Source organism: Squalius cephalus (genome assembly GCF_949319135.1).
Source record: "Squalius cephalus genome assembly, chromosome: 17".
Classification (NCBI taxonomy): domain Eukaryota; kingdom Metazoa; phylum Chordata; class Actinopteri; order Cypriniformes; family Leuciscidae; genus Squalius; species Squalius cephalus.
In genome coordinates, this window is record NC_137138.1 from 16,046,970 (window position 1) to 16,072,475 (window position 25,506).

Consider the following 25,506-nt stretch of genomic DNA (forward strand, 5'->3'; position numbering starts at 1 on the left):
GGTATTGAAAATAATAAATATAATGTTTATTAAAAAATGATACATACACACACACACACAATATATATATATAAAAAACATATTAATAAACATTATAGTTAACATTTTTAAAGACAGCGTAAAATTTAGCTAGATAAAACTAGGGTAAACCTGTTCAGTTAAACAAATACAGTGAAAATCCCAAATGACATAAAACAATGGAGTGATGCATAACTGTACAGAATACAATAAACAATACGGGCCTGTTGTAAATGGGGACCACCGACCTACTTTAAGACAATGATAATTTATTCTGTACATAGAATCAGAATCTACTCTGATGCTTTAATCTGTAATTATTTGTAGATTAAATCTAAGCATTATTATTAAAAATGTAATATACGCATGCAAATCCAATTGTGCTTAGAGAATAAAAAAAATCTATTACATTTTTTAAAGTTTCCAGAAAGAACACAATACAAAAAAAGTACACAATGGTCAGAGCAGCTGAATAAAGACAGAAAGAGAGAAAGAGGTCGCAAATGCATTCATACATACTGCTCTTTGGGGAAGGTGTATGAGGAGATGGGGCCGGCGGGGGGTGTGGGGTAAGTGAATATGGCGTTCTGGTTGCAGTGCTGAGTGTAGGGGTTTTGGGGCAGGAAGGTCAGAGGAGGTTGAATGGGAGGAGAGTGCTGCTCCAGATAATCCTCTTTGTTACACGCCAAACGGTAACTCACGTAGTCGGCCGTGTTTGGGAGCTCATCGTAGAACCTCCCGGGGCTCTGTGGGAACAAAGATTCAAGGTCAGATAGAGAGAAAGAGAGAATGAACGCTGTGTATATTTAATGAGACCGCACAGGCACACGGCTGACACTGTCACCCTGATATTACGCATGCTGGTGCTGACACGCTCAAACCTGGACCATTTTTTCCAATTCAGAACACATAAATGTTTAAAAAGTAGCAAAGTTCAAGGACGTTATACAGAGTTACTGCTAAAACATACATTGTGATAATAAATACACCTGATGGGGGTCTTGTGAGAGGTATTAGGACTCAACAGGGAGGCAGTAGCAGCATGTTTGTTCTCTTCTCCAGTAGGAGGCGCTCTCTACACACTAAGGCTGAGGCCAAAGGCAATTCAGGTGTATCATTAAAGCCTCAGTACCTCTATTCAGGTCGGTAGCCAGACCGTGGTGCATTAGTGCTTCTTTTCATCTGATAAAATGGACAGAGGCCATACTGGTGTTTCTGTGGCTTTACTGAGTGCTCTCTTACCTGGAAGTCATCAGCTGCCTTCTTTTTAGACGAGGAAGGCTTTTTGTGGGCAGGGGAAGAACTATTCCTGCAATAATAGAGAGGAAGAGATGGAGGGTCTTAACCATAACAATTCTATAAAAACAACTACAGGCTGGTTTCATTTTGTCTTATGTCTTAGATGTCAGAAACTTTAAGAGAATCACACTGTAATAGTCAGAAAATTCTCTACTCTTTACCTATAAAATTTGTTATTATAAGTCAGTAATATAAAAACGTTTAGCTTAGGCATAATTTATTTTTTCATAATGAGAAAGAGTACAACCAGCATCAATTTATATTATGCTGTCAAATTGATTAATCGTGATAAATCACATCTAACATAAACGTTTGTGTTTACATAATATTTATGTATATACATTATTATATGTATATGTACATACACACACACACACACACACACACACACGTATATGTGTGTGTGTGTGTGTATAAATATATATATTTGTGTGTATATATATATATTGTGTTTTATAATATTATAATAATATTATAATAATAGTGTTAAAATATTAAATATGTTATATATGTATATACTATTATACATATTATATATATATATATATATATATATATGTGAGGAACATTGTCTATACAATACATGTATATAATAATATGAAACAAATATAAACATTAAAATACAAATATTATATAAAAAATGTATATAATATTTAACTAATATTTTACTGATACACTATATAAAGATGTAAAATTTAGCCAGGTAAATATATTTTTTATTAAAATATAGTTAAAATATGAAATATTTATAACTGGGGAAAGAAAATAATTACACAGTTCAATGGTAAAGTCTCAGGATTTGGAAGAGGTATCCTTCCAAATGTAGCATTTTAACTGAGTTGAGTACTTACGAATCATTGTCTGACCCTGCGTGTTTGTGCCGCTTCTGTTTGTTGACCAAATATATTGTGCCAGCTATACAGAGGATGATGCCCAGTGCAATCACCCATCCAAGGACACCCATAACCCTCTCTGCAGCGCTCAGTGACTGGGGTTTCTCTGCAGGAAAAATATATGTTGGCCATCTCCTTGCTAATTCAACCATATATACACTCCATAACATATAATCACTGTCACTGACTTTTTACTAATCGGATACTTAAGTATTCAAATGTGACATGCCTCTGAAACATGTTTTTGCTCTTACATTAACGGAAATAGCTCTATTGTTCGGCTCAAGTCCAATTATTTTGTGTTGATGAGAAAAAAACCCACACATCCGGCTCACATTAGCTTACATGCCCTTCTTTTGTGCAAACTCGTACCAACAAACGGGGCTGCCATGGAAGGTATTCATGGGAGCTTCCACTTAGGTCATTGTGTACATAAAACAACAATGATGTCAATGCAAACTAGTAAAAAGGGGATTTGTCATGGGATGCTCTAATGGCTGTAAAAGAAATGTTAATGGCATAATGTTTCCACTCAAAACAGACCCTTACCCAACCTCAAATAAGAGACCTACACCACAAAGAATGTCCAGACCAGATGACCCCAAACACACTTAAATTGCTTTGCTTGGAAAATGGAGTTTATCAATTTATTGATTCTGGTATATTATATTACAAGAAAAATATTATTCATAATCAGACAAAGAAGACTTTAAAATGCAACTTTTTTCTTGACTATTTTAACTGACTTGATATACATTTTTATTTATTTTTCAGCCGAGAATTCACAAGACTTATTAACACTTGTGCTTTCACAATAAATAACAAGAACAGCAAAAACAAACACTTTATATCTGAATAGGTTTGTCTAGGCAGCATAATAAACTTCAACACATAAAGAAAATTACGAGTGTAAAAACACAAATTCTTCCCATTAGCACAAAGCACAATGTATTAAATATTGTACAGCACATCCTAGGACAGTCCATTAGCTGAACAACACCAAAAGCCAATGTAACATTCAAGCAGTTTGTTCCTCAGTGTCATAAAAATGAAATCATTTTACATAAAGCGATTCAAAACACATACAGTCTAGTACAATGTATTTTTGTATCATCTCCAATAACTTCAAATAACAACATGAACATTACATCTTCAAGCAGGCCTCATATTGTAGATTGCAGCCACTGAGACATGCAATGAATCGCTGACTCTTGAAAGCTACAGCCACAGTTTATTTGATTGTTTATCTACATGTTCATATTCTCAATAGGTGGTATTTGACTACTGCAGTGCAGAAAAGTAGTGTATTGTATAATGAAACCTGTGATTATAGCAGCCAGGAAGTCACTATTCTGTTTCAATAACAACAACAAAAACACAATATCTGAGTTTCCAAGAATCATGCATAAAAATATATCCACAGTGTAAGACTTTCACAGTTTATAGGTTATAGTACAGTTTTACTTGCCCTTAAAGTGAATACTATACCGAGGCGAAACTGCTTTCTCAAAACAATGGCACTGTCGAGATGTTTTCTCATCCAAACTTGACATCCATTTTAAAGGGCTGTGCTGACAAATGCCCAGCGCATGTTAGTGAAATTAGCTCTGTTACAAAACCTAATGAGCCATCCTAAACATCATTGAAAATAACTGATTTAGGACATCTACCTCGGTAGAAACTCCAACTTCAAACTCTATTGAAATCAACTGTGAGTTAAGTTAGCACGTTGCTAAGCTAACAGCACTGTAACAAAACCTAATGATTTAACATCCTAAATGTCATGGAAAGTGACTGATTTGGGATGCCTAAATAGTTAGATACTCTGTGGGTCACGTAAGTGCTGCGCACAATAGAACACAACTCACAATTGATTTCAGTAGAGTATGAAATTATGTTGCTAAACTAACAGCACAATACTCTATAATCATTGTGGAGGAATTTAATTAATCATAACTAACATTCCTTTGTCTTGCTGGATTAACATTTATATGCTTTGAATACTAAATGTCCCCAACGCTTGGGCCAAAGTTAGTGTGTCTGAATATAACAAAAGAGGAAACAAAACTAGACAGCTGTCTGAAAATATATTTAACCTCATGACTTGAGCAACAAGCTGGAGTATCAAGGAATCCAAATGAGCTTTTACCTAACAGAGAATTATACATAAGAACAAATCATATTAGAGATAAATGATGTAATGAATCATGTCGCCTTTGCCATGCACTTATTCTATAAACTGTTGTACTCTTTTTGCTGGTGGGATTCTCTGGCATTGTCTGGAGTCTGTGTGTGAATGATTGTGATGCTGATTTCGAATTTGGCTGAAAGTGGCTATTTCAATAGGCAGCATAATTATACATTATGCAAAAATGTTCAAATAGCTATGCATAATTATGATGGCTGCCATAAATAGCGTGCTAGGTTTTGAAACAGAGATTATGTCATGCAAAGTCATCGACATGTCCAATCATTGGTCAATCTCCAAACATCCATCATCATTTAGGATTTTCATGCCAACAATGCTGTCTAAGTGAATCAAATCCAACGTCAGTTTGGATCCCAAAGCCTGCTTCAAAAGGAAGGAGATGGCGAAGAACGAGAAGATAGCAAAAAAATCGACGTGCTGAGAAGTTCAACGTTTTGAATTCTACACATACCACTCTTCTTTAGAGATGACAGAGCCGTCCATCTGAGGAACCATGTCCACTGAGACCTCCACCTCAGATCCATACTCGTAAAAATAAGTCTGCTCTTTACATTCGTATCTCTCATGGTCCTCGATCAGTCCCGCGCAGTAGGTCTTCATCCTGCTGTCATGGCAGTTGTGAAACTCCTGAGTGCGTCCTCCTAAAATACTGGAGCCTCTGTAAAATTCCAGCTTCTTCTCTTCATCTGATTCTTCAGAGAAGGTCAGACTGTGAGGTAGCGAGGGGAGTGGCGGCACGCTGCCAGCCTTGCTGTAGCCATTTCCAAGGATTTGCTTCTTCGTACTGTAATTTCCTTTAAATGTGCATCTCCGGCGATAGAAAAACACTACCAGGAGCGTAATGGCAGCCAACAGCACTGTGCCACAAACAACAGCTCCACCAATGACGGCACCTGCTTGCTGTTGCTCCTGAGACACCTCATGTGGGTAGCTAGGGAATTCTGGGCAAGGAAAGAGGTAGTCATATTGATCACTTTTAAATAGCATAACAATATGAGGTTGTTAAAGACCTTGTGAACAGTTTTTTTTCATGAGTAGATGTTTTTCCTGTTGAAACAGGAAGTGGGATCTAGGATCATATCAAAGGGCTTGTATCTTTACTTTGAACAGCCCATACTACTGTTCAAAAGTTTGAATACAATTTTTTTGTTTTTGAAAAAAGTCTCTTGTGCTCACTAAGGCTGCATTTATTATTTTTAAATTAGATAAAATAGATTTTAGTCTATTAGAATGTTTTAAACTGGAATTTATTCCTGTGATGGCAAAGCTGAATTTTCAGCATCATTACGCCAGTCGTCAGTGTCACATGATCCTTCAGAAATCATTCTAATATGCTGATTTGGTACTCATGAAACATTTCTTATTATTATTAATGTTGAAAACAGTTGTGCTGATTAATGTTTTTGTAGGCACCATAACCGTTTTAAACTTTTAATGTATATAATGCATTTGAATATAAAGCATTCATTTGAAATATAAATCTTTTGTAACATTATAAATATCTTTGTCACTTTTGATCAATTTATTGAATCCTTGCTGAATAAAAGTATTCATTTCATTTTAAAGAAACTCTTACTCACCCCAAACTTTTGAACAGTAGTGTAAATGTGCTAAAAGCTTTAAAAAAAAAAAACTTTTAGGAGTACATTTACATATTGGACGCTGACTAAAAGCCACAAAGCTCAATTTCGATTTCACAAGGTCTTTTAAAAAGCAACATGAGTAGGAGGAGGGAGTCAGGATGGGGATGACTTTTCTTTTCTTTGTACAATCCCAGGTGCCGTCACTACACCAAAGAGATCGAACCATGCAGCAGGCCGGAAGAACCACACATACATGAACACACAAGTAAAAGTTTCTATTCAACGTTTCTATAGACCACACCTTATGTAAACAGCATGCCGAAAGGAAAATGATTCAGGAGATCCTCAAAGACTATGGTTCATTCAGAAGCCACACACAGACAACTTGCAGCCACATGCAAAGTGCTGCACTAGCAAGCAAGTGAAAAAAACAAAACAGCTTAGGGCCAAAGAACTAAATACAGTTTCAAGCAGTGAAAGTCCACATTGTTTACTGACACAATGGCATGATAATGCTTAAGTGTGTATGTTTCAGAGGCAGTCAAGAGTAAGCTTAGGGTAAAAGACTAAAAGATTCACATGTATATTCAAGGTTCACATGCACAAAAGCAGTAAAGCATTCAGTCCAACAGGAAGTGTAAACAATGTACCTGTGACAATGACCTCAACGGATGCTGAGCCTGTCCCAATGCTGTTGGTGGCGTCACAGATGTATGTTCCCGAGATGTCATAGGTTACAGGACCTTTGAAGATCAGCACATCGTCACGAAGTTCTGCTGTACTCGGCATAGTTCCATTCAAGCTAGAGAGAGAAATGCTCATCAGGTTTTGCATGAGATTTCACTGATGCTAATATGCAAAGAACAACATCAATTGTAAGTGCAATGCAAACCTGACTTGAAATTATTTTCTGTGGTAATCGACAGATTTCTTTTGATACTGAACCCAGAAAATTCCTTTAATTAAAAATTAGCCATTTTAGACTACGGTATTTTTTGAGATCATCATCTATTTCAATATATTTTAAGTGAATGTTGTTGGAATGATAAATAAATCAGCACAGAATTCAAAGGCATGTTGTTTACTAAGACTAAAATGACATACTATCTCCACTGAAACAAAGAGATGGGTGGGTTGGCATCAGCCAAGCAGGTGAGCTGAACGTTTTCTCTGTTCAAATACCAGTTTCCATCGAAGCCATCTATTAACACCTCTGGTTCATCTGTAGACAAGGAGCAAAATACAACATAAATGTATCTAAGTATTATTTTTTCTCTTTCCTTCAATGGACACTAAATAAAATTGTTGTAAACAGTAACAAAAATTTTGAATAAAATTTGTTTTAATTGAGACCCCATGCTGTATTTTTGAATCTATACATATATATTCAGTCTTCAGTATCACAAGAAACATTTCTTATTATAATCAATGTTGAAAATATGACCCTTCAAAAATCCTTAATTGGTGCTGAAGTAAAATTTCAATCATCAATGTGCTGTTTAATATTTTTGTGGAAACTGTGATACATTTTTGTCATTTTTTTTTTAAGGAGTATTAAGTTCGAAAGAACAGCATTTATTTGAAATTGATTTTTTTTTTGTAACAATGTAAAAGTCTTCAGTGACTTTTAATCAACTTAATGAATCCTCACTGAATAAGTATTAATTTTTTTTTAACTTTTACTGACCCCAAACTTTTGAACAGTAGTGTAAAGCATGGTTTCTTACACTGAATGTTGAGCGTGACACTGTCCGTGAATTGTTCGTCATTATATGTGGAGACGCAGGTGAGCGGCTGTTGGTGTATTTCTCGACTGGGAATCACCAAGTAATCACTGCGCACAGTGACAGTCCCATCAGGGTTGCGTATCTCCTGAGTGTTGGATTCTCCATCCAAATCGGTTTCCCATGTGATCACACTGGGTGGCTTCCCATTGGCAGAAACGCACGTGGCAACAGTCATCTTCAGATCTCTGGATCCCGCTACTATGGAGGGAGTGGACAGACTCATCTGGATCATAGGGCGAACTGAGGGACAAATACAGAGGCTTACAACACAGGCACACTGCAGGCGACTCCTGGATTACTGCAATATTCTGTCCCACGTTATGTTTTGATAGCTTTTCAGCTTATTACTTTGTGTTTTTCATTAATAACTACAATGCTCTATATAATCAGTTTTCATGGAAAAAAATAACTTTGAACAGACAAAAGCCTCATCAACTTGGAAAATTATGCAATACGCACAGAAATTCTTCTGTGAAATCAAATGTTTTACTAATCTCAAAACCAAAGCACTACAAAAAATAAAAATAAAAGCACTACAAGCAAAATCCACTGCAGCACAACCTTGGCTCCAAAAGCCTGTTTCACACACAGCGTCTAGCCGTAACTGCTACAACAGTAAGTGCTTTTACACTGCTCAGGTACTGAGAATAATCTGATGATAGTGAGTTAATCACTAAAGCTTAATCACCAAAGGTTTAACTAGTTTTATGTAACTAAGATATCCCTTAAACTGTGTGAAAATGAAAGGCCTTGGAACTTGCTCAGCGTCAAAGGGATAGTTCACAAACAAATTTGCTCTACTCGCCTACTGAAATTGTTAGCTGAAATTAATTAGCTCTTAAATCTCATTTGGAGTCATATTTGTAAATGCACAAAAAATAAATCAGCGTTTGTGGTATTTGTGGCCTGGAGAGTTTGCTGTACAGTTGGCATTAGGAGTATAGCGGCATTACATACCATAAATAGTGAGATTAACCATGTTCTCCCTGTTGCCAGCTGGGAAGGTTGTGTACTCGCAGATGTAGGTGGATTCATCCGACAGTTTTAGTTTGTTGAAGACTATGGTGGTGTCCTCCAGGGAAGGCGTGCGCTGGCGGATGGCAGAGTTCTTGAAGCGCACACGGTCTTTAAAGGGGGTCAGCACCGACACGCCTAGGGTTGGATTGGCGATGGCCACGTTCTGCTTAGTGCCGTTGACAAGCTTCTGCCAGGTGACCTGTGAGATTTTTACAGGTGGGTTGCTGTTGACAAACTGACAGCGTAGCTCTACCTGTGAGCCCACAAATCCCGACATACTGCTATCCATCTGGACCATTTGACTATGAACATCTGGGAATGGAAAGATTAACAGTGAGTCAGGGTTTCGTTAGTCACCATATGTGGATGAACCTGTAAAGATCAAATCAAGAAAAATTATTTTATTTATTTATTTTAATGTGGTTTTCATAAACATTTTTCTATCCTGACAAAAGTTTAGCATGGTAACGGATATGACAATGTTAATGTATTTGGTCTTGATTGAATAGATCTGCTACGCTGCTGTTGCTGCTGAAGAGCAAGTACAGAGACTTGCTACTGCCAATATATAGACACACTGTTGTGAGTATGTAAGACATGCTGCTGCTGCACAACAACATATATGAAATTACCCGTAGCAGATCTATACAGGTGGAGCTGGGGAAGGTGGACGGTTTCAGAGGAACTCTGAAAGCACAGTACAAACTGCTAAACAACAGGAACCAATCAGCCTGCTCCGTGTTGTCAGCAGGTTGCGTTAAGGACCCATCAGCCTGCGCCATGACAGTTTCATGACAGAACTTGGTATTGGCTATGCCAAGTGTTTTTAGACATTTCAAAACTGAACTGTGAATTTCATTTAAATTCAAATGAAGGAATTAAAATTCAGGAATTGAATGTTTCTTGAGCAGCAAATCAGCATACTAGAATGATTTCTGAAGGGTCATGTGACACTGAAGACTGGAGTAATGATGCTGAAAATTCAGCTTTGCCATTACAGGAATAAATGACATTTTAAAATGATTTAAAATACAAAATTTATTTTAAATTGTAATAATATTTCACAATATTACTGTTTTGTTGCATTTTTGATCAATTAAATTCAGCCTTGGGGAGCATAAGACCCCACTTTAATAATTCAAGCTTTCAAGTCATTAAAACCTTGGTTGTTAAAACGACAATAAAAAAAAAAATGAACCACCAGTAGGGCAGACAACAGACATTGTTTACTTAGTTCTGAGATATCCTGTAAATACGGGTCCTGTGCTTTCAAAGCTGGGGCAGTTAGCTCAGTAACTTCTCTAATGGATAAATTCAGCTTATTGGCTTAAAAAGACTTCTCTATCCATCAATGCTATAGAATGTGGAGGACAAAGAGTAATGAAAGGTGGAGAGAACTGAAAGATGGAGGATGGAGTCTCTTTACAGTGGGCCTGTAGAGCGTAAATAAGGTGCAGCGGCTCCTTGCGACTGGGCTTAAATCTAGTTGTCTAAAAATAGGAGGGTTTAAGAACCACGGGTACTTCACCCACCCTGGCTAAAGGGTGTCTGTAAACACAGATTGTGTTTACCTGCGGAACATGTGCGTGATACTCCAATCCCAGGCCTCCACATAGCCAGAGGATTCCTGGTGTTAAACCACTTAAAAACAGGAGACAATCCCTCTCCAATATAAGGCTGCACAGTATTGAGGTAAAGTCCCTTACATAACCATAAACATAACCCTCTTTTTTGGAAAATTCTAGTCCTTTCTGTGGAAGGGAGGTTCAGATTTGTTAATTGTGATATTTGTGTGTTTTAAGTGATGACAAAAAGAGTTTATGGGATTCAAAATACAAGCTACTTTTTTATTCTTTTGTATTAAACAGATTTTTGAGCGGGAGGGTATTGTTTTCTGGTTAATTAAGTTCATTATAATTAAGGTCAAAATAGATGATATTGTTTTATAAAACTGTTCTTATAGAAAGAGAATGGAGCCTATTAAAAATACAGATTAAATTATGAAACATAAAGGATAAAAATAACTGAAATAAAAATAATAAAAATAAGTTTTTTGGGGGGTATAAAAATGTATTAAATAAATGAAAAATAAGTATGTAGGAACTTAGGAAGCACATAACCGGTTCATATGAATCCAGCTAAACTGTGATGATCATGTACAATGCAAAATGCATCTATGAAAAAAAGTTAAGTCAAATGGGACATTAATGAAATGATTTTGCAAAATCAGATATGTCTTTCAAAAAATCATTCAAGGACACAAATTTAATAATGTTAAATGCCGCCCTTAAGTCTTCGGTCACTATAGATAGGGTAAGCTTTAAAAACAACGACAACAACAACAACAACAACGATGAAAAAATAAATGCGAGTCAGTGGCAGGCAGAGAGTCAGTAATGGATTAGAGTAGACAGTGGGGGAGCAGACTGGCGTTCCCAGGCTTTAGGGCTGCTCATGAGAGCCTGCACAAACACAGCAAAGCCCTGCTGAATAGGAGGCTTCTAGACGACAGGTTAGAGGAGGTTAGCAACAGCAGCAGATTACAGCACTCATGATATTGAAGTTCAGCATCGCTTCCAACCACATGAGAGAGACATCAGTCCAATGCACGATGCTGCATTAACCTGCATTATGGATACCCACATAAAGAGAGATGCCACAGAATATCCAGCTAAAGCCATCCAAACACCCATGGTCATTAACAGATAAACATTTACCCTGGAAATCATTTACTATTTGTGATATCCATTAGTAATGTTTGGGGAAGTATGGCCACATTTGCAGATTATATTCGGGAACAGATGAGAAGAGAACCGGTGTGGTGCGTGTGCAAGTCAGGCTATTACATTTTTATCACCTTCTATGAAAAGATTCAGCACTCATTTCATTGAGTGCTGAAAAGATTCAGCACAGTGTTTAAGTAATCATTATTTTAAAGCACGTTCAGTTTGAGACAATCCATATACTACATTCCGAGTCATTTTTCACATTCTTCTTCTCGAGAAAGATACTGATTTGAGAACAGCACTGAATCAGTGAGTTGAACTCAAGAACCAGATCAGTCTGATTCACGAACAAATTATTCTGTTCATTTTGTTTTTGTGAACCGAATCAACAGATTCAGTGAAAAGATTCAGCTTAAATTTTTGGATCATATTGCTTTGTTGTTCACATAAAATTATCGTATGGCTTCAGAAGACTGTAAAGGACATGGTCAACTGATTCAGTGAAAATATTCAGCTTCATTTTTTAATCACATTGCTTTGTTGTTCACATAAAATTATTGTATGGCTTCAGAAGACTCTGTAATATAGCACATGATTCATAGGATTCATGATTCATAATTTATGATGCTTTGGCCTCAAAGCTCCAGTCCTCACTCATTGTATCATTCCTCAATTTTTCAGTTTGTGTTCCACAGAAGATTGTGTGACGTAAATTAAATCAACAACCTACTTTTGAGACACTTTTGTTTTTGTAATCAGGCTCTCAAAAATTATACGGCCAATATATCAGTTATTGGCTTTCAAATACAAATAATTATTATCGGTATCGGCCAAACTGTTCATATCGGTGCATCCCTAATAAATGGATTTTCATATGATTCATTATTTATGATGCTTTGGCTTTTTATCATTTATGAAGGATATTTGCAGCATTTCCATAGAACAAAAATTCAGAAAACCTTTCAGTGAAAAGTTCCAACAGTTCCAAGTACCTTCTTTTCTTAGTGTAAAGAACATTTCAATAATCTAAAGTTTTTCATTTATAAAAATACTTGTGTAATGGAAAGTGCATGTATGTGTCAGGCTTCCGGGTGGATGAAGTAGGAGACGAACACGAAGATTATGAATTCCAAGGTTTTAATTCTCAATATTAAACAAATACAAACAAAAGGGAGCGTGTGCTCAGAACAATGAAAACCTAACATTCAACATTGACCGACACAGAAGACTGAAAGACAGGAACTTAAATACACAGATGACAACGAGTGAAGACAGGTGACGGTGATGAAGAACAATGACTAATAACTAAACACAGGTGACAGAGATGATGATGAAGACCAGGTGCAGGTGATGATGACTGGGAACTCTGGGAAGTGTACTGCAGACAGGACGATGACAGACGGTGAATGTGACATTACTCCCCCCTCCCGGTAGGCGCGTCCTCGCGCCGTAGAAAGACCAAAGGGGTGGGAGGGTGGGCGCCCTGGAGGCTGACGGGGAAGTCAAGGCAAGGGAGACAAGGCAGGAAGCCTCCAGGGCGGAGCAGACTGTGGGTGTGGTCACGGTGGAGCAGGCTGTGGGCGTGGCCAGGACGGAGACGACCCCTCGGGCGGCCACGGCGGTGAGGACCCCTCGGGCGGCCACGGCGGTGAGGACCCCTCGGGCGGCCACGGCGGTGAGGACCCCTCGGGCGGCCACGGCGGTGAGGACCCCTCGGGCGGCCACGGCGGAGAGGACCCCTCGGGCGGCCACGGCGGAGAGGACCCCTCGGGCGGCCAGGGCGGTGATGTCCCCTCAGGCGACCACGGCGGTGAGGACCCTTCGGGTGGCCAAGGCGGTGCGGACCCTTCGGGTGGCCATGGCGGAGAAGACCCTTCGGGTGGCCATGGCGGAGAAGACCCTTCGGGTGGCCACGGCGGTGAAGACCCTTCGGGTGGCCACGGCGGTGAAGACCCTTCAGGTGGCCATGGCGGAGAAGACCCTTCAGGTGGCCACGGCGGTGAAGACCCTTCAGGTGGCCATGGTGGTGAAGACCCTTCAGGTGGCCATGGTGGTGAAGACCCTTCAGGTGGCCATGGCGGAGCCCTATGGCCCCCCCCAAAAAAATACTTGGGAAAAGTCCCGGGTACCAGAGAGGGCTCGGTGCTGGGCAGCGATGAGGGCTCGGTGCTGGGCAGATCCAGCGACGAGGGCTCGGTGCTGGGCAGATCCAGCGACGAGGGCTCGGTGCTGGGCAGATCCAGCGACGAGGGCTCGGTGCTGGGCAGATCCAGCGACGAGGGCTCGGTGCTGGGCGGGACCAGCGGTGAAGAAGGCTCTGTGCTGGGCAGGACCAGCGGCGAAGAAGGCTTTGAGCTGGGCAGGACCAGCGGCGAAGAAGGCTCTGAACTGGGCAGGACCAGCGATGAAGAGGGCTCTGAGCTGGGCAGGACCAGCGGCGAAGAGGGCTCTGAGCTGGGCAGGACCAGCGGCGAAGAGGGCTCTGAGCTGGGCAGGACCAGCGGCGAAGAGGGCTCTGAAAAAAGGTCAATTAAGTCCTTCTCGTCCGGACTCTGGCTGAGGACAGGAACAGGAGATACTGGGCGGAAAGTCTCTGGCTTGACGGGCACGACGCTGTCAGTCACAGGTGCAGCGGGCATAACGCTCACAGTCTCAGGGGCGGCGGGCATGACGCATACTGCCTTGGCTTCGGCAGATCTGGCGTGAAGTGCAGGCTCGGCTGGACTGGCGTGAAGTGCAGGTTCGGCTGGACTGGCGTGAAGTGCAGGTTCGGCTGGACTGGCGTGAAGTGCAGGCTCGGCTGGACTGGCGTGAAGTGCAGGCTCGGCTGGACTGGCGTGAAGTGCAGGCTCGGCTGGACTGGCGTGAAGTGCAGGCTCGGCTGGACTGGCGTGAAGTGCAGGCTCGGCTGGACTGGCGTGAAGTGCAGGCTTGGTTGGGCTGATGAGAGGAGGGAGATCAGAGAAGTCATCCCTGGAGATAGGTTTGATTGTGCAGATATATCGCCCATATCCTCCCCTGTGACCTCCACGGATACCCCGGAACACAGCTTGGCGGGTTCCCACAAAGGCCTGCCTCCATATCTCCATCTTTTCCTTTTTTATGGTCGGTCAATCTGTCAGGCTTCCGGGTGGATGAAGTAGGAGACGAACACGAAGATTATGAATTCCAAGGTTTTAATTCTCAATATTAAACAAATACAAACAAAAGGGAGCGTGTGCTCAGAACAATGAAAACCTAACATTCAAAATTGACCGACACAGAAGACTGAAAGACAGGAACTTAAATACACAGATGACAACGAGTGAAGACAGGTGACGGTGATGAAGAACAATGACTAATAACTAAACACAGGTGACAGAGATGATGATGATGAAGACCAGGTGCAGGTGATGATGACTGGGAACTCTGGGAAGTGTAGTGCAGACAGGACGATGACAGACGGTGAATGTGACGGTATGTTCAAGGTTCTTCATAGAACCATCAAAGCCAATAAAGAACCATTATTTTTAAGAGTGTACCAAATTTCAAGTTGATAAAAACACAACAATTTTTTCCACAATGACTTAAACCTGTGACAGAAACTAAAACAGGACTTGTCATCTGCACATGATGACCCGACACACTGGGGTGGACTGTGCCTCATAAGTCAGCTGTCATGACACGGAGCACAAAGGCTAATAAGAAATGAAAGCCCTCCGTCAACAAACGGGACCAAGAACACAGTCCAAACTGCTGTTCAGCTGTCCAGTCTCTTCACTGCATTCGAGAGTCAATCGGAAAAGACACAGACATTTCCACACAGCATGCACTGTCAGCTCAGAAATTTGTTCAGACATTTGTTGCATAATAAAAAAGCAAACAGAGTTCCACAGCTTGGCCTCTTATAAAATTAAAGGATTAGTTCACCTCACCCTCAAGTCATTCCAAACCTGTATGAACATTTTCCATGCAATTCCAATGGAATGACCTTTCAAGATTTGAAAGGATGCAAAAGCACCATAAAAGAGTACTATATTCCAAGTGTTCAGACACGAATTGTGCATTTATTGTTGACTTTAAAATGGGTGAAGATAAGATTAAATAGATCTGCTATGCTCTGATGAAATTTTAAATCTTACATAATTTTATGTTTTCTAATCCAAGTAGATGTTTGCACAACATTAGTGCAATATATAAAGCATACGATCAAACATGGCTGCTATAGGGTCATAAATGTCACATACATATGACCTCATTTCCTCCCACTCTGCCGGCGGACTGACAAGCTCTGGTCTCTGAGCTGATTAAAAGCTTTGAGGAATAAGAACTACAGTGTATCTTACACCTAGCTATGCAGAAGACTGATGAATATTTCCAATCATTTAATGAACAGAATGAACAAATCTTATCTATATGCAATAAACTCAATTCTGAACTGCAAAAGTCCACACAAATGTCTAATTACCAAACATTTCACCATAAACATCAGATACAGAGAGAGAATAGTTTGCAACACCAACACTTCAAAATAAAATGAAAGGGGCTGATTCAGGCAGCCATTTCATTTTGTGCGATAAAGCCTTGATGAATTACACAGCCTCTTCTAGTAATTTTACAACCTGACGACAAGTGATAACAGTTCCACCCTTATATGACTCAGGATGGATTTGCTTAAATCCAACAACAACAAAAAAGCAGAAGAAAAAAAACGTGGTCAATATGCATGTCAATTGCTTTTGCCAAAAAAGTTTACTCGTTCTGCTTCACTACTTGGGATAGATTCAGGGGCGAGCATATCTCAGTACCCCTTTTATCTTTAAAGCCGAGCCCTGTCTATTTCCATTGGAATGTTCAAGAAGATTTATGATTATAATCCACGCTTCTACATTTCACTAGTTTAGCGGGACAGTTATCATAGGTATTTAGGAGAGTGAAATTAATTCTGTTCTTTCATTTTCCACTTCAGTAGAATCATGTTCATCATCTCACAGGTCTGATACTAATGAAGTACACATAGAAAGCACTGACTTAAAACCAAGCAGATATAAATGAAGAGAAGCCATAAGTTGAGAGGATTTTTACATTTGTCTTCACTCTAACAAAAAGTTCAAGGCAAATCTGTGAACTGCTCATGAAGACTAGCTTGTGTTGCCTTAGTTCTTGTGAATGTGCCAAATAGCAATTATTTTAACAGTAACAAATGCATCACTGCACTGCTGTTTTCCCTGAGAGCTGTCCATCATGATTCTCATCACAATCTCTAAGCACTAGGCTGTTAATCTAAAAGCAGACAGGCAAAGCTGGCGATATCTGCAAAAGAGCTGCGAATCGCTTTAATACACCCACAAGCCATTGTAATAGCAGAAAAACAACATTCAAGTCTGTTCCTAAAGAAATGAATTCATCATGTTTGAAGATGAGCCATTGCTTTGTCTCCACAAACTCAACATGATACAGATGCAGCCGTCAATGGAAAGTTTTATTAAGAGATTCTGATAATCACTTCTTATCATACACAAAAGCTACTTGCATCCTTTTGTTTGAAATTATACTTTCATACTTATATGCCTGCAGGTATAGCAAAGTCATTTTCTAATATTCACTTGATGCTAGTAAACAAAACAAGGAACAGTAGCATGTCCACACAGCCTTGTCCATTATTTAATGCATTCATATTTTGAATTCAATGTTAAAATGATTTCTCTAATCCAGCTTGATATGTAGAGACAACAATATTTAAGCTATTCATAGGCTGATTGCCCTCTTTGGCTCTGTGCGCATCCAATGGGGTGAGTTTGGAGGCAGGACTATATGACATTACTGTCCATTGTTGGTCATTATTCTCGCAATTCTGTTTGGTGACTTTGGTGCGGATATTACATACTTCAACTTTAATACTAGTACTGGCCGATGCTAACCAGAGCTGAAGACTACTGCAGTATGCTGCCTTAAGCAAGCCATCATACTTAATATGATGTGCCAGTAAGCCGTGAGAGCCCTCTCTGTGAATAATACCATCAGGCAGGGTTATCAACTTTTACCAGGAGACCTACCATTACATGCAATGACACTGATATCTCTCTTTCAGCTGGGTTTTCTCAAGAGGAAATGTTGGATTTGTGTACACTCAATCAATTCAGACGTACAGAGGATGACAGCCCGATGAGACGAGATTGGTGTTGCTTAAACAGTGGCTGAATAAAACATATTTTTAAAGCTCATTCTGAAGTCTTGTTTGTTCCTTCCACATCTGTCTGGAATGCTAGTATCATTAATATATTTTTTATATATTAATATATCTTTTTATTTATATATTTCTGTACACTCAATCAATTCAGATGTACAGAGGATGACAGCCCGATGAGACGAGATTGGTGTTGCTTAAACAGTGGCTGAATAAAATATCTTTTGAGGCTCGTTCTGAAGTCTTGTTTGTTCCTTCCACATCTGTCTGGGATGCTAGTATCATTAATATATTTTTTATATATTAATATATCTGTCTAGCCTGACGTCGTCATACTCAGATTCTAGTCAGAATATGAGTCTGATACTGCTCCATTGGGCTGTGATTATGGGGCGTGTTTCAACCGAACCAGGAAAGAAAATGCCTCTGCACTCAATTGGATAGACCTACAACCAATCAGAGCAACGGAGTAAGTGGCGTATGTTCTTCATTCATCTTTCTGATCAACAAATGCCTTGATCGCAGTTCTCTGTTCCTATTTTAAAATGAATGCGCTGTCGTTATCTTCTATAACAGACGCGATGGCGGAATCTACACATGATGTTTTATAAACAAAGTTCGGGAGGAGCACGTTCAAATAATCAATCCAATCAACTTGTCATCAAACAATTACCATGTCTACCCTATCAGCATGAGAGGAAGCATATATTTATTCACTCTGTCAACTCACCTAACATTCCTTGACAGTTTTCAGCAACCCTCCACTCACTCTTGGCCTGTTCTTCCACAGCCTAGAATACGGGGGGAGTACTTTGGGTTCGGGCCGAATACCGAGCCCGGAGCCCTCTCCTCGGACAGTACACCAAATATGCATTTATTCTATCTGAGTTATTTGTAAGTGTGAAATCTCAATTCTCCAGCGGCAGTCATCTTTGTTGTAAACGAATTCAACCCAAGTGCTCGTTGGTGATGTGGATGATTACGTTACTGTTGATCATCTGTCCATCATCGTATAAAGCCCACCCTGACAATTTGATTGGTCTGAACAGCTTTGGTTCGGGTATAATAGCTCTACAACGGATCAAGTCCAGACCGAACTTCCCGACCTAAAAATGTTGTGGGCGGGGCTAAGAATGGCTGGCATCCAGGCTAATATCTGTCACGATCACCAGTGAGAGTGCCCGTCATTACCACCAGAGGGCACTCCATCCCGGACTATTGTCATTACCTCATGAAACTACATTTCCCATAACTCACTGCCCCGACTCACCATCCCTGACTGCATCCACCTGTGTCTCATTACCATGTCAGTCTCAGCCTATTTAAACCATGTACACTCATTCATTCCCTGCAAAGTCTTGTTTAGTGTCTATACTGCAATTCTGAGCATTCTCTCTGTTCTTCCCGTGTTCTTGGTTTTTGATCTTTGCCCGTTTCTTGGATTCCCCTATTTGCTTGTGAATAAGTCACCAATAATAAGGCTAAAATATAGCTGCAAGCAGCCATTATCGGGGCCAAGCAGGAGAAGACGATAAGACATGCCAACATGGCTGAATGTGTCAGACCAACTGCAACAATGAGCAAATTAAAGACATTTAAGATGAATTATGGCAAAATGGCTGAAAAATCACATAAACAGTAATTCAAAATATGATTTAATTGATTATCACTTTTGACCAATAGGTGGCGCAGTTACAAAACTAATGTGATGTGGTCAGAGTGAATATATGTCAAGGCATTGCAGAGATAAAGCCTGAATAGTCTTTTTTGCATCATGCCTCAAATTTGCTGCTGCGGTATACGAAAACAGTTTCGTCTATCGACACGAAATCCATAACTTTTAGTCGGCACGGTCTGGAGATGATACGATTCGATTTTGGTGAAAATCTGACAAACGGTCTAGGAGGAGTTAGAAAAAGTAGGTTTTGAATGAAAATCAAGATGGCGGACAGGAAGTTCGGCCAAATAAGGAAAACTTGGTATCTATGTTCTCGGCTTGACCCAAGGAATTTATTAAGACCAGTGGCATTTCAATAGCCATATTTATTCAAAAGGTATTAGCCTTTTTGGAAATTTTGTTATAACTTTTGACCACTAGGTGGCATTGGTTCGAAACTTCTCAGGCTCCTTCAGGGCTTCCTGCTGATGACCCATACCAATTTTCGTAACAATCCGTTCATGCGTTCTTGAAATACAGCATTTTAGCACAAAATTCAAAATGGCCGATATGGTAAAATTGGATATCAGTCGACTCGGCATGTTGCCCTGAATCTAACGAGATCTAACGACTAAAGAATTTTATTATTTTTGGACAAACTGTTCAGAAGTTATAAGCAAAAAGATAAATTTTTCATATCTCTGGACCAGTAGGTGGCGCTGCGCCGAAACGCAGCATGTAGCCTCAAGTCATGCTTGTGATGACATGTACCAAGTTTGGTCTGAATCCGATAAAGCGTTGCCGAGATACAGCCTTACGTCTGTTTTCGCAAGAGCTACATAAAATTTGTTTTTGGGTTTTTTTGAAAACGGTTTGACAAATCAACTTGAATTCCATAACTTTTTGTCGGCCTTGTCTGGAGATGATCTGGTTCAATTTTCGTGAAAAACTGAGCAACGGCCTAGGAGGAGTTAAAAAAAGTAGGTTTTTAGGAAAATTCAAAATGGCGGAAAAATTTCCATGACGGAAAATGACGTCATAGTGAATCGTCTTGAGCTAGGGAATCAGAGGAAAAAAGAAATTTTGTTTCTAGCCTTTGTGGTTCAAAAGTTATTAGCATAAACATGAGTGCAACTTTGGACATTTGGTGGCGCTAGAGAGAATGAGTTGGAGACTCCAAATTTGCTATGCTGATAGTTCAGACTCTACTCTATCAGTGTGCCAAATTTCATAACTTTCCTGCAAGCGGTTCTATGGGCTGCCATAGACTCCCTGTCGGAAAAATGAATAATAATAATAATAGGAACGGGAACAGATACAATAGGTGCCTTCGCACCTTCGGTGCTTGGCCCCTAATGATTCAATGACACATTAAAAACAGACTCCAATTGGTCATCACAGAATAATGACCTGAATGAATCAGTGAACAACTCTGAACAAATCTTTTTGGTGAATGGATTCAAAAGTCTACTGAGATGAATCAAAATCCCCACCACTCCAGAACACTGTTAATCCAGACTTATTTGATATGCATTTCTGATGAATTTTACCCCATGGTTACTGATTTGAAGCTGGTGGGTTGATACAGTTGAATTGTTTTAGTGATTTGTCCCTCAACTTAATCACAGCTCATACTTACTCAAGCGCAGAGGGTTGCGTCGCTTGTACTGAGATCAGAGATGTCTTATGTCAAAGCCGTGGTTTTATTACAATGACCTGTTGCCAGAGTTCAGCCCTTTACTACATTACCCACTTGACTACTGCATCGCCGTTTAGAAAAGACTCCCAGCATTGCCATGGCAACGGTCCAAGGGATAACAGATGGTGGGAGCGTGCTCAGTGGCAGTTAAAGAGGGAGCGCTCATAGTAAGGGGGGAAAGTGGGTCAGGATCAGCCACAGCAGGACCAGACAACGCTTAACACCAGACAGGCCACACACACATACAATGGTCTTCAATAATTCCTTCTAATTAGATCTGCAAAAGGAGGAATGCATTCATATTTCACATGGATTTTAAATATGCAACTTCTTTGTTATTTAAAAGGTCCTAAGAACTTTCTATATGACATTTCACATTTATATTACATTTACTTTTTCATACGAAAGTGAGTCATGATACACGCGTCATGTTAACTGACAAGCAGAAGAATGATTTCTCAAGTGTTATATGAAAAAAGCCCGCACAGGCTGAAGTGACGAGTAATCAAAACTGAATCAACAGCATCTTTACTCTCCACATTCACACATGTCGAATTTCGGATGTTGTAAATCATTATAGAAACCAACTGAGATTTTTGTTAATGCTAATTAAGTTCACCAGCTGCTAAACATCCTTCATGTTTCTTTAACTGTGCCTCTATCTATCGCCTAGACAGGATGACAGGAAATGTAATAAAGTTTCTGTGTTTGTTACTGATAACAGTATAGAAATCATACTCAAGTTTCACCCTGAGTGATAGACAAATAGACATCAGCAATCCAACTCTATGATATGCCTACACAACTAATTATGTGTAATACTCAGTTGTACGTGATTACACAAAGTGTAGTGATATAATATTATATGCATAATATGCATAACTTGTTGGATTCATAAACAAATCTGACAAATGTCATGTAAAAATTTTTACTATATTACCATCTCTGCAAAACTAGCACATTTGGTCCCGCATAAACTATTAAAGGGGTAGTTCACCCAAAAATCGTCATCATTTACTCACCTCATGTTGTTCTAAACCCGTAAGACTTTGATTCATCTTCAAAACACAAATGAAGATATTTTTAATGAAATCTGAGAGATTGACGAGAGAGTCTGAGAGTCAACGCAACTATCACTTTGACAAAGTTCATAAAGAGATCGTAAAACTAATTAATATGCAGTATGATTCGAGCGGTTTAGTCCAAATTGTCTGAAGAGACTCGATTTAAATGCTGAACAGATTTAATTTAGACATTTATTCACATATAAGCATTGATTTGGTGTCGTCAAAGTTGTAGTTGGGCAGACTGTCAATGGAGGGACAGAAATCTATCAGATTTCATTAAAAATATCTTCATTCGTGTTCAGAGGATGAGTGAAAGTCTTATGGGTTTGGAACGAGAGGGTGAGTAAATGATGACAGACTTTTCATTTTTGGGTGAGCTAACCCTTAAACCAATTTTCAAAGGCTTGTTCTAACAGAGCAGAGGCACAACTAATATAAGGGTGAATCTCACATTTCACCCCAAGATGTTTTGTACAGAAAATATGACTTTTTTGTATTGTAACATTATTTAATCAATATTATTAATATTTAATATATATATATATATATATATATATATATATATATATATATATATATATATATATATATATATATATATATAATATAATATAGTAAAAACTGTATATATATATATATATATATATATATATATATATAATACATTTATTTATTATTATTAGGTGTTTTTGTATTTTTGTATTTTCTATTAAAACCATTTGTATTTTATTTTGCAGACTTGTGACCTGGACATGTTTTCGTGAGACTAGCCATACAGAAAAATATCAATTAGCCTAATATTTGTTAACCTAATGCTGTGGCATTAAATGCAGGGGATTACATAAGTCTGTTTGAATAAGGATTTCATTCTTGTTGTGACTGCATTTAAACATTTTGTAGCTCAATCTCTGTCCTTTCTAAAGTCCACTAAAATTATTATTTTAAGCATGATAAACTCTCATGATAAAACTCTCAAAGAGGCCAGTAGCCTACTGTATTTCACACACTTTTATAATATCAACAAGAACATGTGAGCAGTGTGTTGTTGGGTAGTGTCTGTTAAATAGCGTGTTGTTTCATGGAGAAATAAGAGAGATAGTTAATATTTCATTTCATTAACAGCTGAGTCCAAATGGCTCATCGAAAATAATGCCGCAAATCCCACTATATAATCCCACTATATATATATATATATATATATATATATACACAGATAAATCCAGCACACTGCACATGTGACTGCTTGAACTGTTGATTTATTCCCCAATCGTATTGGTTTTTTCATGAAAAAGAAGGCAATCACAATTGACCAGATGTTTCTTAAGTGTAGCATCTAGGAAATCTCAGACAGCCCATGTGTTTGTAAAAATAATAATACGAAGAAGAAGACGAAGAAGAAGAAGAAAGCAGACTCTGCGGACCTTGGCTTTTTACATCACAACCCGTGACTTTGATGCTGCTGCATACATTGGTAAATTCAGTTCAACACAACAGAACATGTTTAGAGCCAGAACGGATGTAAAATTATGGCAGCTCAACCAGACTCTTGCCTCACAACATGAATTATAATAACACTTCAGGTCTAAAAACTAAAAGCTGTTAAGATAAAGAGAGTTGTACAGTGTGAAATACTTCTGAACTTTTAAGAGCTACTCTTCTACCCTTTGACTCTTCATGCTGTTATAGGATTACATAGAGACAGGCTGATATTTTTTACTGATATGCTCACTTTTCATCAATTCATGAATATAAAACAACAATATTATAGCACATTGCGTGTTCTACAGTGGTGTTCACAGGCTTATTGTGTCAAATAGCAGAAATAAAACAATGAAAAATGGATTCTGTACATACACATTATACATCTACACACAAAAATAGTTGGTATTGGTCAGAAAAAACAATACTAATCAATATTAAAGACTGACTGATTATCAGTTTGAACAATATTTTGTTTTTAACCAAGTCACACTTTTCTGCCTAATTGATTATTTAATATCGTTTTTAGAATACATGGAAAGTACATGGTGGCCTCTCAACAATAGAGCCCACTGTAATTCATGCCTAAGTTAGTTGTAAGACAGAATTGTAATTGTTTGTATTGGTTTATTAGCTACTATTGCTTCAATAATAATAATAATAATAATAATAATAATAATAATAATAATAATAATAAGTGGTTCTGCATATTTCCTAAATAGTCCGTATTCCGTAATAGTAGGCTCTTGGTCTGGAAAATCAACATCGTGGAATGTCTAGGCTACAAGTGATCGACACAATATAGCCTAAATTGTAACAGAGAGACATAGAAGAACATTAAGAAGAAAGAGTCTCGGGACAGTTTATCTTACCTCTTATCAAAAGGATGGACATCAGTGGAAGAACCAAATTCAAAAACATCACGGTCTTGTTAAAGATGAAATAAATTCAAAACGATGCGATAAGAGATTAAGAGAGAGCACAATCCTTAAGAGAACAATTATCCAGGTTTCCCATTTACTGAGTTGTGAGAGGAAAACTGAAGATGTTCAGATGTCCAATTGTTAATTTGAACTTCTCAGCCAGTTCGGATGGGCACCACGCGCTGGAACCATTCAATACTCCGACCCTGTAAAGCAATTACGCATCAAGACGCACTTTGAACTGCGCGCGTGGGCAGCGGATCGAACATAAATCAGCTTAAAGCGCGAAGCACTGAGATTAAAGAAGAATGGACGACCGTCTCAACATAAACCTGAGGTCTCTGTCCAGTTGATGCCAAGAGTGAACGGGTTTTGTTCGCTCAGTTGTTGCTATATCGTCCTGGAGTGGTTATCCTCATCCATGCGCCTTTGCCAAAACTCTCTAACAGCATCCTCTTTTCCGCGGAAACTAGTATTATTAACTTTACCTAACAGCAAAACTTGGTATGTTTAGGAAACGTCAATTGACGGAGACTAGCACAGAATTCAAAGTTGCGCTTAACTCGCATCTCTCGTCTGATTCGTCCGGTGATTAAGGACAATACGATTAATGGATCACAATCCCAGGCGGAGCTCAAGTGTACAGCAGGCATAAAAAGTAAACCGAAGTAGGTAATTGTGAATAGTTCATCGCTTTCAGCAATATGGTATATTACTGATCAGCTATAAATACGTGATATCGTCCAAAGTCTGATTTGTGCAGTATTTTAGGATACACGTTTAAAGGGAATCTATTGTACAGCGCGTGTCCAAGGTAAATGGTCCTACACCTCCCTCTGGTGCTCATTAATGAACATGCAATGTCAGAACTGCATTGCAGTGTTCAATGCTCAAACAATAATAAAACAGAGAACTATCTTTATGTGCTGTAATGTGTAATGTGATATATTTTTATATGACCCAAAACACTGCATTCGTACACC

At 39.0% G+C, this 25,506-nt stretch overlaps 1 protein-coding gene across 2 annotated transcripts; it reads right to left on the minus strand.

Moving 5' to 3' along the window:
• Positions 1 to 25,110, minus strand: nectin1a (nectin cell adhesion molecule 1a). Of its 2 annotated transcripts, XM_079846805.1 has the most exons (8): positions 24,473 to 25,110; positions 8,747 to 9,118; positions 7,730 to 8,029; positions 7,107 to 7,224; positions 6,653 to 6,804; positions 2,169 to 2,316; positions 1,261 to 1,327; positions 1 to 764 (listed from the first exon to the last, which is right to left on the minus strand). In XM_079846805.1, exons 1-8 carry the CDS (start codon positions 24,519 to 24,521, stop codon positions 528 to 530), a joined length of 1,443 nt encoding a protein of 480 aa, XP_079702931.1. In that variant the 5' UTR covers positions 24,522 to 25,110; the 3' UTR covers positions 1 to 527. The 2 variants fall into 2 exon arrangements, with proteins under 2 accessions (XP_079702931.1, XP_079702930.1); XM_079846804.1 differs by lacking the exons at positions 1 to 764; positions 1,261 to 1,327; positions 2,169 to 2,316 and adding an exon at positions 2,829 to 5,360.
• Positions 25,111 to 25,506: the final 396 nt, after the last annotated feature.